At 45.4% G+C, this 18,404-nt stretch overlaps 1 protein-coding gene across 4 annotated transcripts in view; it reads right to left on the bottom strand.

Moving 5' to 3' along the window:
- MAP2K3 (mitogen-activated protein kinase kinase 3) overlaps positions 1-18,404 on the bottom strand; it is a 285,373-nt gene that overhangs the window by 62,110 nt on the left and 204,859 nt on the right. For all 4 annotated transcript variants that reach the window (XM_069210033.1, XM_069210035.1, XM_069210036.1 and 1 more), the window contains 2 exons: positions 14,514-14,627; positions 12,670-12,789 (listed from right to left, as the gene is read on the bottom strand). In XM_069210033.1, the coding sequence (XP_069066134.1) occupies positions 12,670-12,789; positions 14,514-14,627 (234 nt within the window). The remainder of the gene's footprint in view (positions 1-12,669; positions 12,790-14,513; positions 14,628-18,404) is intronic.

Raw genomic sequence — 18,404 nt, forward strand, 5'->3', positions numbered from 1 at the left:
CTCTCCAACCGTCCTGCCAAGGGGTCTCGCAACCGTCCACACAGCTACAGTTGATTGAAACATTACGCACGCATTCCCTACAATTTGACAAAATTATGCAAGCTATAATGGACACTAAATCCTCGTTAGAGGGGAAAATAGACGCTGCAGTACAGAAAGTTTCATTGCTGCGAGCGGACCACCGCAAATTAACCGGTAGGGTACATGACACTGAAACGTCACTGAAAACTATTCAGCCCGAAGTGGAAGAAATGAGAACTAGAATGCAAAAAATGGAACTGGACATAACTCAACTACAACGTAAGGCTGAGGAAGCTGAGGGTCGTTCCAGGCGGAATAATATCAGATTCCTCGGAATCCCTGAGAGAATCGAGCTTCCTAAGGCAGAGGAGTTCTTAGAGGCATGGCTGAGGAACACACTTAAAGAGCAGTACCCCACCACAACACCGGTGATTGAAAGAGCGCACAGAATTCCGGGCAGGCCACCTAGGCCGGGAGCACCGCCCGACCACTAATAGCTCGCTTCTTGAATTATAGGGATAGAGACTTGGTCCTCCAACACTTTAGAGAGGCAGACAATATCGTGATGGAGAACAGCAGGGTAGCAGCCTATCCTGATTATACAATGGAGGTTCAAAGCAGGAGAATTGCGTATAGCAAGATCAAGCAACTGCTAAGAGAGAAAGGCATTACTTACTCCCTCATGTTCCCTGCACGACTGCGCATCGTTATGGACGAGAAAACCTTAATGTTCCCCACTCCTGAAGATGCATGGACCTGGATACACGCTAAGGGATTGGCCGACCCACCCGGGGATGACGCGGTTTCCGGTGAGTGGTCCACAGCTAAATCCAGAAAAAGGAAGAACACCAAAACATCTGCCCGCCCCACAAAAGCGCAAATGGCATTGGACCGGGCGCAAATATTAAAAGACACAAATTCATTTGCTCGTGGGTTGCTGGACTCAAGGAGCGAAACGGACACTAATGACACTGCCTCACATGGGGGAGATACGAGCCCGTCCCCCTCTCCGCTGCGGGTGGGCCCTGACCTCACACCGCGATTGGCAGACGAACTTTGAAGGGGTGGAGTTGCCGTTCGTGGCCCCTCTCTGTCGGCGACAGCAGCTAAGGTGCTGCATGACACTATCATCGGGACCCTCGCCCTAAGCGCCACAGTGAATAACAGCTATTATATGAAGAACTAAGTCTGAATCCTCGTAAATTGTACAAAGGCGAATGGGTCTGCGGAAGAGGAAAATATCCTGCAGGTGGGCCACCCAAGGGCTAGTCGTCAGGTGATCCACGACCCCCCACACCGGAACGGTATCCGAATGGAACTGTCTTCTTTGGAAGCCACCTTAGGCACCGGTTGTGCCACTTTATTTAACGGACGTACACAGCCCGTAATATCCTTTTGGTTGTTATATCTATCTCTTTCTTTTCTATCTTTAGCCCACTATGGGCTTATTCTTTTATCACTGATGCTGGGGCGCTGGGGTGGAGGGGCTGGGGACCGGTGGGGGGCATCTGGGGTGGGGCCGGGGAGGTGGGAGGGGGTGGGCGTGTTGGGTACAGATCAGATAACCCCCTGCGCCTCACCATAACACAATGAATAAGATACCTAGTTATAACCTCATAACATGGAATGTGAAGGGCATGGCAGGGACTAGTAAACGTCATAGAATACATGCGTACCTAAAGCGCCACCGCATACACATAGCAATACTGCAGGAAACACACATCACACCCACAGAGGCTGCTCGGATAGAAAAGTGCTGGTTGGGCTCAATATATAGCGCTGGCGATTCCTCCTTCGCCAGAGGAGTGCTGGTCTGGATTGCGCCGGGTGTCCCTTATACAGTACAACACTGCACAAAAGATAAGGAGGGCAGGTTTATACAGCTAAGGGGCTCGCTGGATGGGGAGGATCTTGTAATAAATGGACTATATGTACCGAACATCAAGCAAGGTGAATTTTTACAAACCAAGACCTCTCAATTAACCAATGATCTAACTTCATCATGCATATGGGGGGGGGGGACATGAACTGTGTCCCACATATAGATAAGGATAGATCACATCCCCCGCTAGTGGCCGCTCCAATAACGAAAAACTCCCAAATGCTGGGCGCATGGATGGAAGAACGTCGACTGATCGACATATGGAGACACATGCATCCACATGAAAATGTGTACTCCTATTATTCCCCAGTACACTTATTACATACCCGTATAGACCTCATCCTCACCTCACAGAATATAACACATAAAATAACAAGAGCGGAGTATTCCGCTAGGGTAATCTCAGACCACTGCCCACTCATAGTACAAATAAGATGGGGAAGGCCCCGCTCATGCATTCCCACCTGGCGTCTGCAAACGCAATTACTACAAGACCCCCCTTTTAGGAAGGACATTGCTACACACATCTCAGCATACTTCACATTGAACAAAGGGACAGCCACCTCCAGAGCCATCGAATGGGACGCACATAAGACAGTCATAAGAGGGGTATGTATATCAACCACAGTGGGAGTCCGGCAAACGCTAATGCGCGAACTCCGTGCATTAGAACAAGAAATTCAAATCGCTGAGGGTGAGTTCACTAAAGATACCACAACAGCGACTAAGCTCACTAACTTGCGCACTAAATGGTCCGAGACAGACAGACGCCTCGGACAGTTCGACTATCGGCACCATATGGCTCGCACACATGCAGAGGGCGACAGATCCGGTAAATTATTAGCGTGGCTCATAAAGAGTGAACACCGGAACGCCCCTATAGGCGCTATCCGCCTGGAGTCAGGTCGTATAGTTAATACCCAGGTTGAGATAAATAACGCTTTCAAAGAGTATTATAGCTTGTTGTACCGGGCACGGCCCCCACCCACTAAAATCCAGTTAGAGGAATTCTTCAACGATATAACTCTAAGCAGCCTAACTGCCTCTCAAACTATAGAATTGGACAGCCCGATTGAGATAGCAGAAATCCAACGTGCGCTGCTACAGTTGACACATGGCAAAGCACCCGGCAGCGATGGCATTCCCATAGAATACTACAGCACGTTCCAATCTCAGACTCTAGCCCCATATCTAGCAATGCTAAAGGAAGCGCTGGAACGGGGCCAACTCCCTGAAACTTGCCGTGAGGCTTTGATAGCAGTTTTACCAAAGGCAGGCCGTGACCCCTTGGATGTTCGCTCATACAGGCCATTATCACTACTAAATACTGATTGCAAATTACTCGGAAAAATACTAGCTAATCGCCTGCTTCCCTATGTGTCAGAGTTGGTACACCAGGATCAGGCAGGCTTCATTCCCGGCCGCAACACCTTCAGCAATATCAGGAATTTACTGCGTCTAATGAGAAACTCCCCGGTTGAAGGCAGACACCGGGTGGCAGTATCACTGGACATAGAAAAAGCGTTTGATACTCTGGGTTGGCCTTTCTTAACAGAAACACTCAAGCGGATGGGGTTCGGGCAAGTGTACATTGGTTGGGTGAAAACATTATACACTGACCCAACGGCTAGGGTTAAGACGGGCGATACGGTCTCTGAAAAATTCAATATCGGTAGGGGCACCAGACAGGGATGCCCGCTCTCACCACTATTATTCGCATTAGCCATTGAGCCGCTGGCCGCCCGCCTTCGCATAATGGCCCCCACGTGGGGTATCTTGGATGGCCAGAAGCACCAGATAGTATCCTCATATGCGGATGATGCGTTATCTTCCTACGAGATCATGTGGGAGCCCTGCCGGGCCTACTGGAACTCCTAGAAAAATTTAGCTCGGTTGCCGGATTAACAGTGAACTGGACAAAATCCTGCATATTCCCTTTGCGCCCGGTCCCTGAGGCACTGAGAACACCGATGGGTCCGGGAGGCTTGAAATGGTGCTATACAACATTTAAATATTTAGGGGTAAATATATACCATGACAGCCTAGATCTCAGGGATGGTAACCTCGGCCAAGTGGTCAGATCAACGAGGGGCTCCCTGCCCTTCTGGTGCTCACTGCCACTGTCTCCTATGGGCAGAGTAGCCATCGCAAAGATGATAGTATTACCCCGACTACTCTATTATTTTATGGCGCTACCCTTAATACTCCCGAGCTCATTCTTTAAACTACTGAATACCTTACTAACGGACTTAATATGGGGCAATGGCCGCAGACGCGTTGCATTAACAAAGGTCCTCCTACCGCTTAGGTTGGGGGGACTGGGCGCCCCCAGATTTGAAGCGTACTATGCAGCTGCCCAACTACAATGGATATCCACATGGGTTGGTTACCCGGCCGGGCCCGAAACTCCGAGGGTGTTGCAGGATCTTGAAGGCAAGGAGATAATGCAATACCTCATGAACCGTACCGATCCAGTGAACACTAGCAGTGTGCTGCTGCACACTGCACATTGGGCCTGGGGCCGATATGCGCTGCAAAACGCAAAAGCCCCGCAGTACTCACCGAAGATTCCACTGCTGGCCCTACCGACATTAGCAAAAATAGCAGCCAAAGTGGGCCTGAATACATGGGGTAGCAGGGGCATACTTACACTAGGTGACATCTACCAGGACGGGCAACTTCAAACCTACGAAGCGCTAGCCGATAGGTACGCGCTTGGCCGGGGAGGCTTCATAGCTTACGGTGCAATTAGGCAGGTACTGAGAGAGAGTTGGAGTAAAGGCAACTCGGAACCGGATACCTCCCCTTTGCTACACAAACTTTTGGGAAGCATAAGCACCCCATCAAGCATTTCAAATATATATAATATCATAGCCGCCCAGGCTGAACATAAACAGGATCAGGCAAAAAACAAATGGGACTGCGTGCTACCGGAACCACTATCCCCTAATTCATGGGAACAAGCGTTGAAGCTGACTCGCGAGGTTTCACGCAACCCGCGCTTCCGATACACACAGTTTAATTATGTGCATCAGACTTACCTATCACCTCACCGCATAACACGTATGTTTCCCCGCTCGCCGCAGACATGCCCCAGATGCGACACAGAAGAGGCCACATTCTACCACATGACATGGGAATGCCTCCCAATCCGGAACACATGGATAGAGATAATAACATTGCTAGCGGAATGGACGGATACTACACTATCTCCCACTCCTGAGGTGTGCCTACTGGGCTTAACATCTCATCCCAAGAAACGCAAACGTACATATAAATGCATTGCCTTGGCACTGGTGCTGTATAGACGCCTGATCGCCATGAAGTGGAAAGCCCCCGATGCCCCCAGGGTGGCCCAATGGCGCGAAGAGGTAATACGATGGACCAAAGCAGAAACACAGACATTGCAGAATCTACTGGATAGGGGTATACTAGTTAAAGGCTTGGAGGTATGGAACTCGTTTTTGACAGCTGTGGAAAAAAAAGACGATGTGCGTCCCCCCTGAACTAATGAAAGGAGTGATTTTACATCATCGCAGTGGCCACAGGGTGACATCAACATATGGTGCGTTCGGGACATGCGGGTGTGAGGGGGGGGGGGGGGGGGGGGGGGGGAGGGGGGGGGGAAGGAATAGTATAAAGGGAATAATTAAAATAAAAATAAAAAAATAATAATAATAATAATAATAAAGTAAATGAACCACTATAAAATTGCGATGCCTTGTGCGTTTTCCCCTGGGCGCGTCACGGGTGCCTTGCGTTGCGCTCGGGGGTACTGGGGCTGTGAGACATTGGTACCCTCTGGCTCCCTCCCGCTGTGCCCCATCCCTCATGCATGGCGCTCCGCAGCCAATGGTGGGCTAGTCCCCTGGGGCCGTGGGATGGCATGGCCACGGGCTGATGTGATGTGACGCGTGGAGACTCGCGCAAATGTCATGCAAGCCTCATGTAGATTGCTCCCTGTCCCCTCCGAAAACTGGTTTCTCGTCCTCCTGGGCCCCTCCTCTCCTCCTTTGTCGGTCCCCTCTTTCTCCCCAGCCGTTGCGTGTCGGCTGTAGCCTACTCAGCGTCTATCTTACTCTTTTTTCTCTATGTTCTCTGTTCTCTTGGAATGATCTTGCATATGTTTAATACAATCCCTACGTGAACGTGCCATTTGTGTAGCCCCCTTCGGGCGTTGTTGCATGTATACGTGAGTAGCATTTTGCTCATACGTAACAGTTATCTGTGTAATGCACGATGAAACATAATGTAACAGTTTGCATTTTATTCCAATGTGGCCACTTGGCCGATAAAACAATAAAAATATATCTAAAAAAAAAAAAAAAAAAGAGAACATTACACATTGGTAAGGGTTGACCTTCAGAATGAAAGTGTTTCTACCCAAACAAACCCTTTTAAGCAAAATTAGGATAATCAAAGACAGGAACAAAAACAGAACTTTCTAACCGGTACTATTCAGTTTGAATGCAGCTCTTTGATGGCAGTTCATAGCTCACTGTGCTAGATTATGATTGTAACGTATGCACTGCACAACTTTAACCTCCTCCTTTCAGTTTGAATGCAGGTTTTTTTTTTTTTTTTTTTTTAATGGTAGTTCATAGCTCACTGTGCTAGATTATGACTGTAACTTATGAACTGCAGGTAACAAATGGAACTATTTGACAAAAGCAGTATCCCACTGAGCTATACACATAAACTACTGTTCCATGATCTGCACAGGACACGTTCTTTTCAGCAAGCATATTAACCCTCTGTGCTACCTTAGATGAGTTAAAACTGCCACTAGACTGATCCCAAATCTCTCCAGCAGGTACATTAATCACCACAGTTATTTTGCCACTTTTATTGAAGCCTGAAAACTGTTGGATATACAAGGAACTCACTGCGCTTTTAAAACTGCTCCACTGCTACAAAACTGGCCCCCAGTAACAAAAATGTCCCCCCACTCTTCCAGCCTCCCAGGTACACTAGCTGATGCCTGGTACGGCCAGTCCGGCCTTGCCTGACCAACGCCCTTTCAATTTTTTTAAATGCCTCCCCGGAGGTCCATGGGGTTTTAGATACTCACTGTTCTAGTGAATTTGGACTTAAAAGGCTAACTCAGAAGGACAACTCCCTTGACAATGACACTCTTGGTTGGTGAATACAACCCCGCTCTATTATGGTCAGCGCTAAATTATGCCTAGGTCCGGTTCAAACACAGCTATTGATCATTATTGATGGTTTGTGCTTGTTGGCATTATTTCTACTTAAAACTTTCAATTTTCATATCTCTAGTTCCCTTATTGTATTTTTGTCATTTTATTTATTAAATCAGGCTCTCTTTCGAATTTGGTTTGGAATTTGTATTATTTTACATTTTGGCTTCATTACGGTTTTGGTACTGTATAAATACTTTACGCACTCGCCTAACTTAAGCCTGTCTGTTCTGTGCCATAGCTACCACAGGTCGGAGTTCAAGGTAATTTAGGACTGTGAAGGTTTACTCTGACAAAGGCTGTGATTAATTCTTGGGGTGAAAAGTCACTCATTCCAAATAATAATCCGAATTTGTTTTTCAAACAAGTGCACACTGAAATTCAGGGCCAAAGACAAAATAAACAACAATAACTCCAACAGCTTAGCCTGCAAAAGGTCCGCATTACTGGTGCCACGTCAAGCCACAAGCGTGTCCCAGTGTCTGGCGAAAACAGACTTTGTAGAGGAATGCCTGCCCACAAGGTTGACATCCATTACTATTAGAGCAAAATTGAATACAGTCATCTGCCACAGCACTATCTCCACAAATGGAGCTGTAGACTGTGCAGTCTCCGAGTCAGACCATGGCTGGCTGTTGTGACAAAAGATCATACCAAATCGGCAACCAGATAGAGGACAGATGTTCAAGTCTTGTAGTTCTGGGTACCATACTCTCCTGGTCTGTCCAGAGCCACTAAGATGACTTGGGCTAGGTTGTTCCTGATCTTCTTCAGAGCTCTGGGTAGGAGAGATAGCAGCACAAAGGCATACAGGAGTCCCATCCTCAACTCCAGGCAGAAGGTGTCTCCAAGAGAGAGGCTTCAAGGAAACTGCAGCACGCAAAAGTATGGACATTGCTTATTCTTGGCAGTGGCAAAGAGATCGAGCCAGGGTTCTCTCCATTGTTGGAAGACACCCTGCACCACTTCCCGAAGTAACTGCCATTCATGATCCACTAGACATCACTGGCTCAGTTAATCCAACCTGCTGTTCAAAGATCCCGCCACGTGGTGAATGATCAGGGAACTGCCCTGATGAGTCAGCCAGTTTCAGAGGTGCAGGGATACCTAACACAGAGCCAAGGACCTAACTGCACCCTCCATGTTGAAGAATCGCATGGTGGTTGTATTGTCTAGGACTTATACAACCTCCCCCCTACATGGCCAGCAGGAAGGATTTCAATGCCAAGTGAATGGGCTGCAACTCCAACAACTTTATGTGGAGACATATCACCAGAGCCTTCTGATCCCAAACACCTGAGGGTCACCGGTAAGGCAAAGGGGAGCTCAGCAAACTGAATGTTCCCACCTTGAACTGCAGGTAGTGCCTGTGGGCCATAAGGATGGGCAAATGGAAATAATCAATTTAAAGTCCTGTGCTACTATCCAGTCTTGGGGATCCAGGGCAGGCAGAACATTGGTCAGCGTGGGCATTTTGAATAGGTCCTTCCGCAAGAAGAAACTGATAGGTTGGAGATCTAAAATAGGACGGAGAGCTTGATTCTTCTGCGGCAGCAGAAAACAGCAGGAGTAACATTTAGTTCCTATTTCCGAGGCCGGGACTCTCTCAATGGCTCCTTTTGCCAAAAGAGTCTACGCTTTCTTTAGTAAAATAGATAAGTGCGCCTCCGAAAGTCGCTTGGATGCAGCAGGTCAAAAATAAATGGCAGAATGAAGACCACTAAACTATCTGCAGGACCCATCAGTCAGATGTTGTGGTCTGCCACCCGGGCAGAAATGTACTGATCCTGCCTCTCAGAGGGTGGTTGTGTGCCACTAAGAGCAAATTAAAGCGGGTTGGAAGCTAGCTGCTGCTAACGGAGGAGGGGGCTGGGAGGTGTGCTGTACCCGTGGGTCTCAATGCTGTGTGCTGGGTCACCTACCTTGACCTTGCAAAACTGGGGTGTCTATTATTCAGAAGGTGGGACTTGGCATTACCTAGATACAGAACCCCTGGCGATGCCTCAAAAAGGGCATAACTGTTGCAGACACTGCAATGACAGTGTGGAGAGACCAAGTAAGTGTGGTGTGGCTCTGCTCTGTTTAAAAATCTCTAGTTCCGAATATGCCTTCTCACCAAATGGGCAGGATCTGTCAAAATTTATAACCATGAGTCACCTCCTGGACTTCCCCTGAGAAGTCTGTGGATCTCATAAACGTGTGGAGCTGGAGCACCAGGCTAGTCCTTCTCTACCCAAAAAGTCAGTCATATCTAGGACAGACCGTTTGGCGCATGTGGCCACGTTCCGGCCAATCTGAGTGGTCTGCATTTGGTTGGCGCGAAATTCCTCTGGGACTGCTGGCAAGACCTCTGCCACCATGCCCCATAAAGCCTGGGAATACCTAACCAGCAAGCAGCTGAAGTTGACTGATCCAAGGGGAATGCTAGCTGATGACATCATGTAGTTCTCAAATAACAGTTCTCTTTGATTTCTTTCTGGGAAGGTGACCGGGAAAAGGTCTGGCTTAATCATGCTACTGGAATCCCAAACCACCAGGCTCTCAGGACTAGGGTGATGTATGAAAAAAGGAGGGTCACCCAGGGTAGGTCTGTGGCACTGTACTACCTGTCTATTTACAGGTGTACAGGAAGAAGGGTTAGCTCAGGTTCCCATGAGAGTGTCAATCAGGCCTTAGTTGAGTAGCAGTAAATGCTTGAGCAAGGTCTACCCAGGATGCAAAACTTCAGTGAGGACATTAGTTTTCACCTCAATAGACAACTGTAAGTTCAGGACTTCAGCTGCTCATCTGATGACCACAGCAAATGAGGCAGTCTATTCTGTTGAAGGACAAGTGGAAGAACTCAGCCCCATGTAAGGAGTAATGTACAATCCACTGGTCTCTTGTAGCTCCAATTAAGAATTGTCATCACCATATTCTGAGGGAAATTCATCCCTCCTTCTTCACCAAAGGCTGGCTCGATTTGCCCTTAATCTGATTTAAAAAGTTGTAGAAGTGCTAGATATGCTGTTTGTCTGAATGAGAGTGAACTGGGAGCAAATGGTTTCAAGAGGTACAGGTGTGCAGAAGACAGGTGTACCAGCGATAACCCAGTAGGAGGCCTCATGGACCTATGGGCCAGAGGCATTTCAAAGTGAGCCTGCAGGGCGCCAAAGACACGCAACATCGCCTACTTGAAAGCCTCAATCTGTTGCAACGTCACCCACTGACCTGGATATTTGCGGTGCATCACGACCAGCTGCATGATCAGCACTTTGGAAGGTGACCAGGATCAGGATAGAGGGGTACCTTGATGTCCTCGTAACTTCTCAGAGGTAAAGTGGTAAACTTGGATGAGTCTTGTACTGCCTTCTCACATCAACTTACCCAAAGGCTTGGACTGTGAACACCTGTCTCTAAAGCAGTCCTGAGAGTGAGAAACTGATCTGCAACCATGAGTTCTAGCAGAGTTTATGGGATTCAGCAACATACAGCTTGGCCACATAATTGCACATTGACTTAAGATGCATCAAGGCATATACTCCTCACACAACTTGGAGTTTGTGGTCTGAAACCAAACAGTGGAAACACCTTGTGGTGTTCTGTCACAGAACCCTGCTTGCATTGGTCCCCACAAGGTTTAAACTATGTGGTTTTAGGAGGGGACATGTTCCCCTAAACACTGGAAAAAGATTTTTTTCAGAGACAAAAACCTATCAACTGACAAAAGTAAGTAGGAGTTAGCTCCGGATGCATGTGTGAAGGCAAAGAAAGAAAGGAACTGACATCAGTGAGATTGGATGGGGCCTACATGTGGCTCCAGCCACCACTTGTCGGGTGAAAATGGGTCGATGCAATGCTGAAAATACTTCCGGATCCAGTCTGTTGCCTAGGCTTAGTCTAAAGGTGGGAATCTCCAGGTCCATCAGAATGGCACATATTGGGTGACAGGTTTTTGAAACGTCAAGATATCTTGCTAGATGAATTTGCTACAACAATAGCAAAACTGCATTCACTACATTCCTGCAAGAACTCCTTGCATTCCCAGCACTAGCCTATATCTGCCCTTCCGAAGATGCATCCAGTAGTGTTGAGACTAATTAAATGTCACAAGCCAGTGAGCTGCAATGACCTTTGGGAGTCTGAAGAAGAAGGGCAAGGGACACAGGCACACAACAGACTGGCGTTCATTGGAAATTTGCAGTGAGCAGGCCAGGGAGATATCAGCGAATCGCAGTACATCACAAATTCCTATAAGGGGTCTATTCAATGCCTAAAAAGGTTAATGGCTAAGGGTTTACTTCAAGATGCCATCTGCTGATGATGGGGTGGTGGGCATTCACAGACTTTATGGACCCAATGCGCACAGCAGAAGAGAAAGTTCTCAATTTTAACAAAATGTATAAAGGCAATGATTACATGTAGCACAACAATTTAATAACAACACAAGCTCTGCAAAATATGTGCAATACACTTAAATATGTGCTGGTGTTGTTTCATCAACAGTACAGCATCACAAATGACTGAGTGTCCAAAACTGAAAGTTGCAGGCTGAGATATGGCTCAAAATCCACAGCTAGGCACACTGCAATAAATGAGCCAGTTTTCAGTGGAAAAATGTGATGTGTCCATGTTGGGTTTTTGGCTGTTTCCTGCCACAGGCACTAAGGCTACCCACACAAGTGGGGTACCATTTTTATCAGGGGAGTTGGGGCAACACAGAATACCAGAACACGTGTTATTACTAATTGTTTTTCTATGCATTTGTGCCTTCCAATTGTAAGACAGTGTGCAAGATAGTCGTCATTTTTTAGAAATGCCCTCTAATTCACATGCTATATGGGGACCCACAAATTCAGAGATGTGCAAATAACAACTGCTTCTAACCTCCATATATGGGCCCATTTCAGAAATATATAGGTTTCCTTGATACCTATTCATCACTCTTTATATTTTACCAAATGAACTGCTGTGTACTCGGTACATAATGAAAAACCATTGCAAGGTGCAGCTCAGTTACTGGATCTTGGTACCTCAGGTTCTTGGTGAACCTACAAGCCCTATAAATCCCTGCAGCCAGAAGGACCCAGAGGATGCAACAGTATATTGCTTTAAAAAATCTGTCATAGTTCAAAAACGTTACCGATGAAAACGTAGAAACAAATGGCTGTTTTTTCAACTCAATTTCAATATTTTTTTTATTTCAACTGTTACTTTCTATAGCAGCCCAGTTGTGAGTCTCACTGCAAGAGGTGCATCAGCCCACTTGATTTTCATTTCCAAGCATTACCTACAATCTATCTAAAACCAATCATAATTACTGGAATACACTTTCTACTTTCTATTCTACAATACCATTTTGAATGTAAACTTGAGATACTTGAAAGATTATTTGGAACAAAAGTAGAGCCAAAGTAAGCAACTAGAAAGCCTGGTGGGAATGGGTTACATCAGATGGTGGTTGCAATTGTTCTTTTTGGGCAATGTTGGGTGGTGGTGCATAAGAATGGTGTTTTTTCTACTATTCAGAGCCACATTTTGTAAACAGGCCCGAATAGCCGCCCTCCAATTTTCCATGATAGTTACCTCTCTGAATAGTGCCCCATAAAAGGTTACTGTGTAGAAACAGTCAACAGTCCTCATGGAAATGTCCAAGTCCATAACCAGCCTCTTCTGTTCCTCTGTGTTTACTGTTGCCCGGATTCTCTGAAAATTGAAAAATCCACAAAGTGAGACTGAAAGCAAACTGAAGGACCCTATGCACAGCAGCTCATATTTATCATAGTTTACAAGAATGTGGGTACTGAACAGAACTGGTTTTCTCCACTAAGGCTGTGGACATTCCTGGCAGATAGTCAAACCAGCAGGCCTGGATGTCTTCACTGTATTGACAGAAAGGGGCACGTCCATGCACAGTGTGAAGGCAATTAGAAGTAAACACGGCTGATATTCCAAGGGTGATAAATAAAATTTTAGTACTTTAACATCTTAACTGCTATGCCACAAATCATTCACTTATATGCTTTGTGTTCAAGCATGAGCGCATACAAACATACAAATTTAGATGAGTTTAACAGAACTCAAATAGGGAGGGGTGAGGTATATCAAACCGTGGTTAGAAGTGGAATCGGAGATAAACCTCACAACACTAATCCGCACATTCAAGTTTAGAATCTAATTTTACTGACTTCTACTCATATTTCACCAAGCTGCTATTTTCCAAAATGCTGTCAGTCCCACCTTTTCTGTGAAACCATATCTGTCAGTGACTCTTCTCCGGGTCCAAAGCAATACATTTTAAAACAGTTCAGTAGATGCCCTAAAGAATCCATTAAGGCACTCTAAGAAGAAAAAAGTAAAAAACTCTCTGCAATGTTTTCAAGACAAAGTTAGACAGCAACTGAAAACACAAAGCCCCGATTCACAAAGATGTCTATGAGTAGGTCTGATTTACTCGTATAGTCTCCTGTTGTACACCTCAATTCCGGCTATGAGCCATTTGTGCTCCTGGGGTGGAAGTTTAAGCCAAGAGTACTACAAAAGTAAGTCGGAGCAGACTCTTTATAAAGCAGGCCTCCTGAGGCTCTTTTTCCAAAATTATATATGCTACCCAACCCTGAGATCCAGCAAAGCAAACAAGATCTGTAAGGTCACATTCAATCACAAGTCATATGGAAGTATGTCAATCAGTGATGGCACCATCTCTGATGAACTACAGGCAAGCTTTAGGAACCAACCAAATCTGGCTGCATTCAAGAAGAAAGTAAAACTAAGACTCTTTAAAGCAGCTTCCCTTTTTTACTTCAAGACCAGTTGGAGTGATCCACCAAGGATTTGGGGGCTTGAATATCCATCCAAAAGCCTGATAATATGCATAATTTGGATTGAAAAAGGTTCTTCGTTTTTATGCTCTGAGTCAACCACATTAAAGATGGGAAAGGGATATTTATAGTATCTAAGTTACAGTACACATCTATCAAACCATCCTATCCTAAAATGTCAACTCTCTATTACAGTCTGATATGCAATGTTCTTGAGTCGTGTAGGTGAGAGATTAGAAAGCCATCTACAGGACACTTTACTTCTTTCTTGTCATTATAAGACTGACAATTAAGATTCTCCTACTCAGAAATGATTAGTTGCTACTATTCAGAGCATAATCTATTATGCACATGGAAGGCATTTTCATTGTATTAGATCCACGGAGTGATAAAGACAGCAGAACCTATTTTACATGCCTATGGACATGTTTTGCAGCGAAATATCTCACGGTTTGGATTTTACTCCTATGTTTAGTTTTCCCTCTAAAACGACTATTCAATAACACGGACTGTGGCGTCAGCAGTCAGGACACTTACATGAAGTTAATGGCCATAGAAACGTTCTCACTGACTGGAAGGTGTTACTGCTTGACCAATGTACTAACATACCTTGACAGCCATGATGGTCCCGCTTTGAGCATGCCGCACTTTCTCCACCACACCATAGGCTCCTCGCCCCAATTCAGACAAAGTGACCAGGTCATCAGCTTCCACTTCAAAATTCTAGATAAAAAGACAACAACAGTTAACTTTGTAAAAAGCCAGTTTATGTTCTAATCAAGCAGAAAAACATAATATCTCCTTTTAATCAGGAATAGGGCCTTAAAAAGTAGTTTGTTATTGGATTCATTGATTGATTCATCAGTTCCCTACATCACTACACCAGTGAATTACATTAGTCACACTTCGTCCTAAATCTTCTCCTTCCAAATTATTTGGGGATATCACGTCCTAGTGACCCGTACAGGGAACCACAGAAAGCTGAAAAGTAAAGCAGCCAAAGCTGTATGCTGGCTCTCACATGAGCCCCAGACTCCTCTGCAATACACATTCACGCCTAATCTTTCCATTACTTAACAGCTGACCAGCAGGATGTCTTTTCTACTTAGATGAAGATGGTGGATAGCAGAAGATCATATTGAATGGGTGCTGGGACAGAAATGTACCCATCACTCAGTGCCCGGCTTTATGGGGAACTGATATACTCACTTTGTTTGGCACTAGCATCAAGCTACCCCACAGAGGCCTAGGCCTGCCCCGAGTAATGCACAGTCCAGAATCTCTTCTGTAACAGAAGGAATGCAATTAGCATAACCCACTAAACCAGAACGGGACTACTGTCCAAGTCCAGGGTAAGACACAAAGTGATACATGGTGGCAAAGTACGGTGTTGGTGGAAGAGTACCACATTTTGAGGCTCTTTACTGTGACCAGACCTTTTGTGCTGAGCCAGAGTGCAGTCTACCAACCCCTCTTCATGTAAAGTTCTGCTGTTGTGCGAGCCTCTCTCACATCGGGTATGAATGATGAGTGTGTGTGTGTGCAATGTATAGCACAGGCACAGTAGTATGAACCTATGTGTGCCATGAGTACTGGGACCAGTGGCATCTATTTTTGATGTCCCTAGTTAAGCATGGCACAAGATGGAGGGTGAAGACAGCCTCCCCAGGAGTGAAGTTTTCCTTCATTGCTGTAGTTGGATGGTAGAGACCCAGACACTGAAGTGAGGCGGCTGCAGTCATGGCTTCTCCTACAAAATCGATTATGACCTTGTAAGCTGAGGAGTTTTTCCGAATATAAAAAAAAATGGGAGCACGCGATTAACCCCTGTAGAGCCTGGGCACCTCAGAGATGGTAGAAAGAGTTCTCCAAGGATAAATATAATACATTTTTACAAGACATACTAATCTGTTTCTCATTATTGCTAAAGGACCGTTCTTGTAGAGCTACTTCATAGATGTTTTGCTTCAATGGAATTCTGGCATAGTAAATTCCCTACTAGTGCATTCATATCAGAAGGAGTGGTTGTATTATGGGCAATGAAATGGAGAAATCTGATGTTTTGTCATGTTTTTGTTGTTTAATTAGATCTGATAAAGTTACATATTTTCGCTTTCGTTGTTTTAATATGGTGCAACAAGAGTGAAGCATGTTTGCTTCTGAAGAGAATTTGAGTGATCGAGTTTAAACACACACAGGGTTCTGTTCTCCCTTTTGAGAAGGGAAAGTCCTACATTATTAACACCACGTTTTACACAAAAGGACTACAAATTAGACTCCTTTTTCAACATAACGCCTTATAATGTGGGCGTATTTTTGGGACTCATCAAGAAAAAGCTTTTGAAGTGTATGAGCTACAAAAAAGCCTTCTCCGTCGCTTTAAATGGTCACTGATGAAGAAATGTAAAAGGACACTCAGATTCTGGCAGTGTCAACAAGTACCACTAGAGAAAACGTGTCGAGGAGGACCAGATGTGATTTATTATTAAATTTAGAATTTCAGACAATCAAAACCTCACTTTTGGGTTTCTATCTACCAAAAAAAAAATCAAAAAAAAAAAAAAATCAACCCTGTCCACTTATTTAGAACCAATAAGCCCTGGCCAACCTCAGGACTTGAAGGTGTGCTGAGCAGCATCTCTATCTCTTTTCTGTGACGATCTGAGTAGCAAACCACTTCCGTATTCTGTAAAAATGAGAACCCCAAACACCTCACTACATGTCAAACAGTTGTCTTCAAGCAGTCCTGCATCTCAGTCACCGACAACAAACATTCTAAAATATTCCAGTGCTTGCTGTCTTCCTGGTTTTGGGAGCTATTGTGGAATGTTCTCCGCGTAGCCCTTTTACACAATCCAGACAGGAATACGAGATTGTGAGAATCAGCTGCCTTACCTGTGACGCGGGTGATTAAACCTGGAAGAGTGATACACTAGGTGTGATTTCACATAAAGGCAATCATGCAGGAGAGCATGGAGCGCGCATTTATACCGCCTGCTGCCTTGTTAGAAAGATCCCACAAACAGTTCCATAGGCACATCACACCTTTCTCTATCAATAAGTTGGGCCAATCGTGGACTGTAACGCGCTGCTCCTCATTTTCAAACCCCTTTGTCTTACCCTGCAAGTTTGGTCAAGTTGGGTTTGAATCAGGCCACACTCGCAACAACTGAGTTAAGAATGTCAGAAATGTCACATGCAGCTATGCTGAACTTGGAACGCAACGTGTTCTTTACATAATGGGCGCAGACATGGGGTTTGAAAACTACTTTGGCAATGTGCATCTTACAAACGGTGTCAACACATGGTAATTTGTTTCACAGTGGTGCTATGGGGAGCATGGTAAAAACCAGCTTGTTAAAATCACCTTAGCTAGTGGGGCAGTGCAGGAACTAGCTGGACAGTGGTGTTTTACAAATAATGAAGTACATGTTGAATCCAGCATGGAAATGTGTTTTGTAAACATTGTTGATGTGATCTGAAAAGCGGGTTGGCACTGCGGCTTTAAATGCTTGGGGTTAGAAGTAGAAACCGAAATAGTATTTCATAAAATATCCATTAGTGCAATGTTATCTGGTTTGGGAGAACAGGTTAACACAGCAGGGAAATGTCGACATTTCTTCTGTCTGTCTCTCTCTCACTCTCTCCCACATCCCTTGGTTTACAATTTCACTCATTAAGTGCCCACACTAAAAGAATAAGGCGGTATGCAATAATCAAATAGACATCAGCGCCAGTGTGGGCAGTATCTACGCCATATATAGCAACACCACAATTAGAAAGTACACTGCTCTACCACAAATCGGAGGCATCACTGGGTAGCACATTTTTCTGAAGTACACCCAACATCATGGTATGTTCCAGTCCTAAACTTTCATTTTACAAACCAGTCGATTTTAAGAGTTGTAGGCTTCATTTGATTCAACTGGACGAAAAGAGCTGATACGACAGTCCAAGGCAGGACAGATGGAGCTGTGCATATATGAATGATATGGCAACCTATTAGTATAAAGTTAGACTGAACTCAGAATTTTGAACTTCAGTGCCCATGTCCATTACATTGTCAATTCAAGTGCATCCAGCTTGCTCAGCTGGCTGTGAAGCTGGAGCATGTCTGCCCCCAGGGTGCCTCAGCCAGGTGGGTGCAGTCCAGGCGCCAGGAGGTAGTTATTGACCTAGCATTAGTGTGCTGTGGTCCTGGTAGGTAGGACTATAGTGAGTTCTTTAGTTGTGAAGGAAGTTTAAGGTAAAAACTTTTTGCCAAGGCTGCAAGCTTTAAGTGGGGACTAGGGGCGGAGGCGCAGGAAGGGTTAGCTGTATGGCAGATCAAAAGGTTCAGGTCGATGAAGGTCGGGAAGCCCTGACAAAGGCATAGGGTTTTGTCATATGCTTAGGTTGGATTCACAGGATCTAAAAGGGAGGGGGCGAGCGGGGTAGCAGCTGCTATCTTGGCATGCTCGCCCCCAAAACAAAAAATTTAAATGCAAGATTGAGAGGGGA

The sequence above is a fragment of the Pleurodeles waltl genome, chromosome 10 (genome assembly GCF_031143425.1).
Source record: "Pleurodeles waltl isolate 20211129_DDA chromosome 10, aPleWal1.hap1.20221129, whole genome shotgun sequence".
In the NCBI taxonomy this organism is placed as follows: Eukaryota; Metazoa; Chordata; class Amphibia; order Caudata; family Salamandridae; genus Pleurodeles; species Pleurodeles waltl.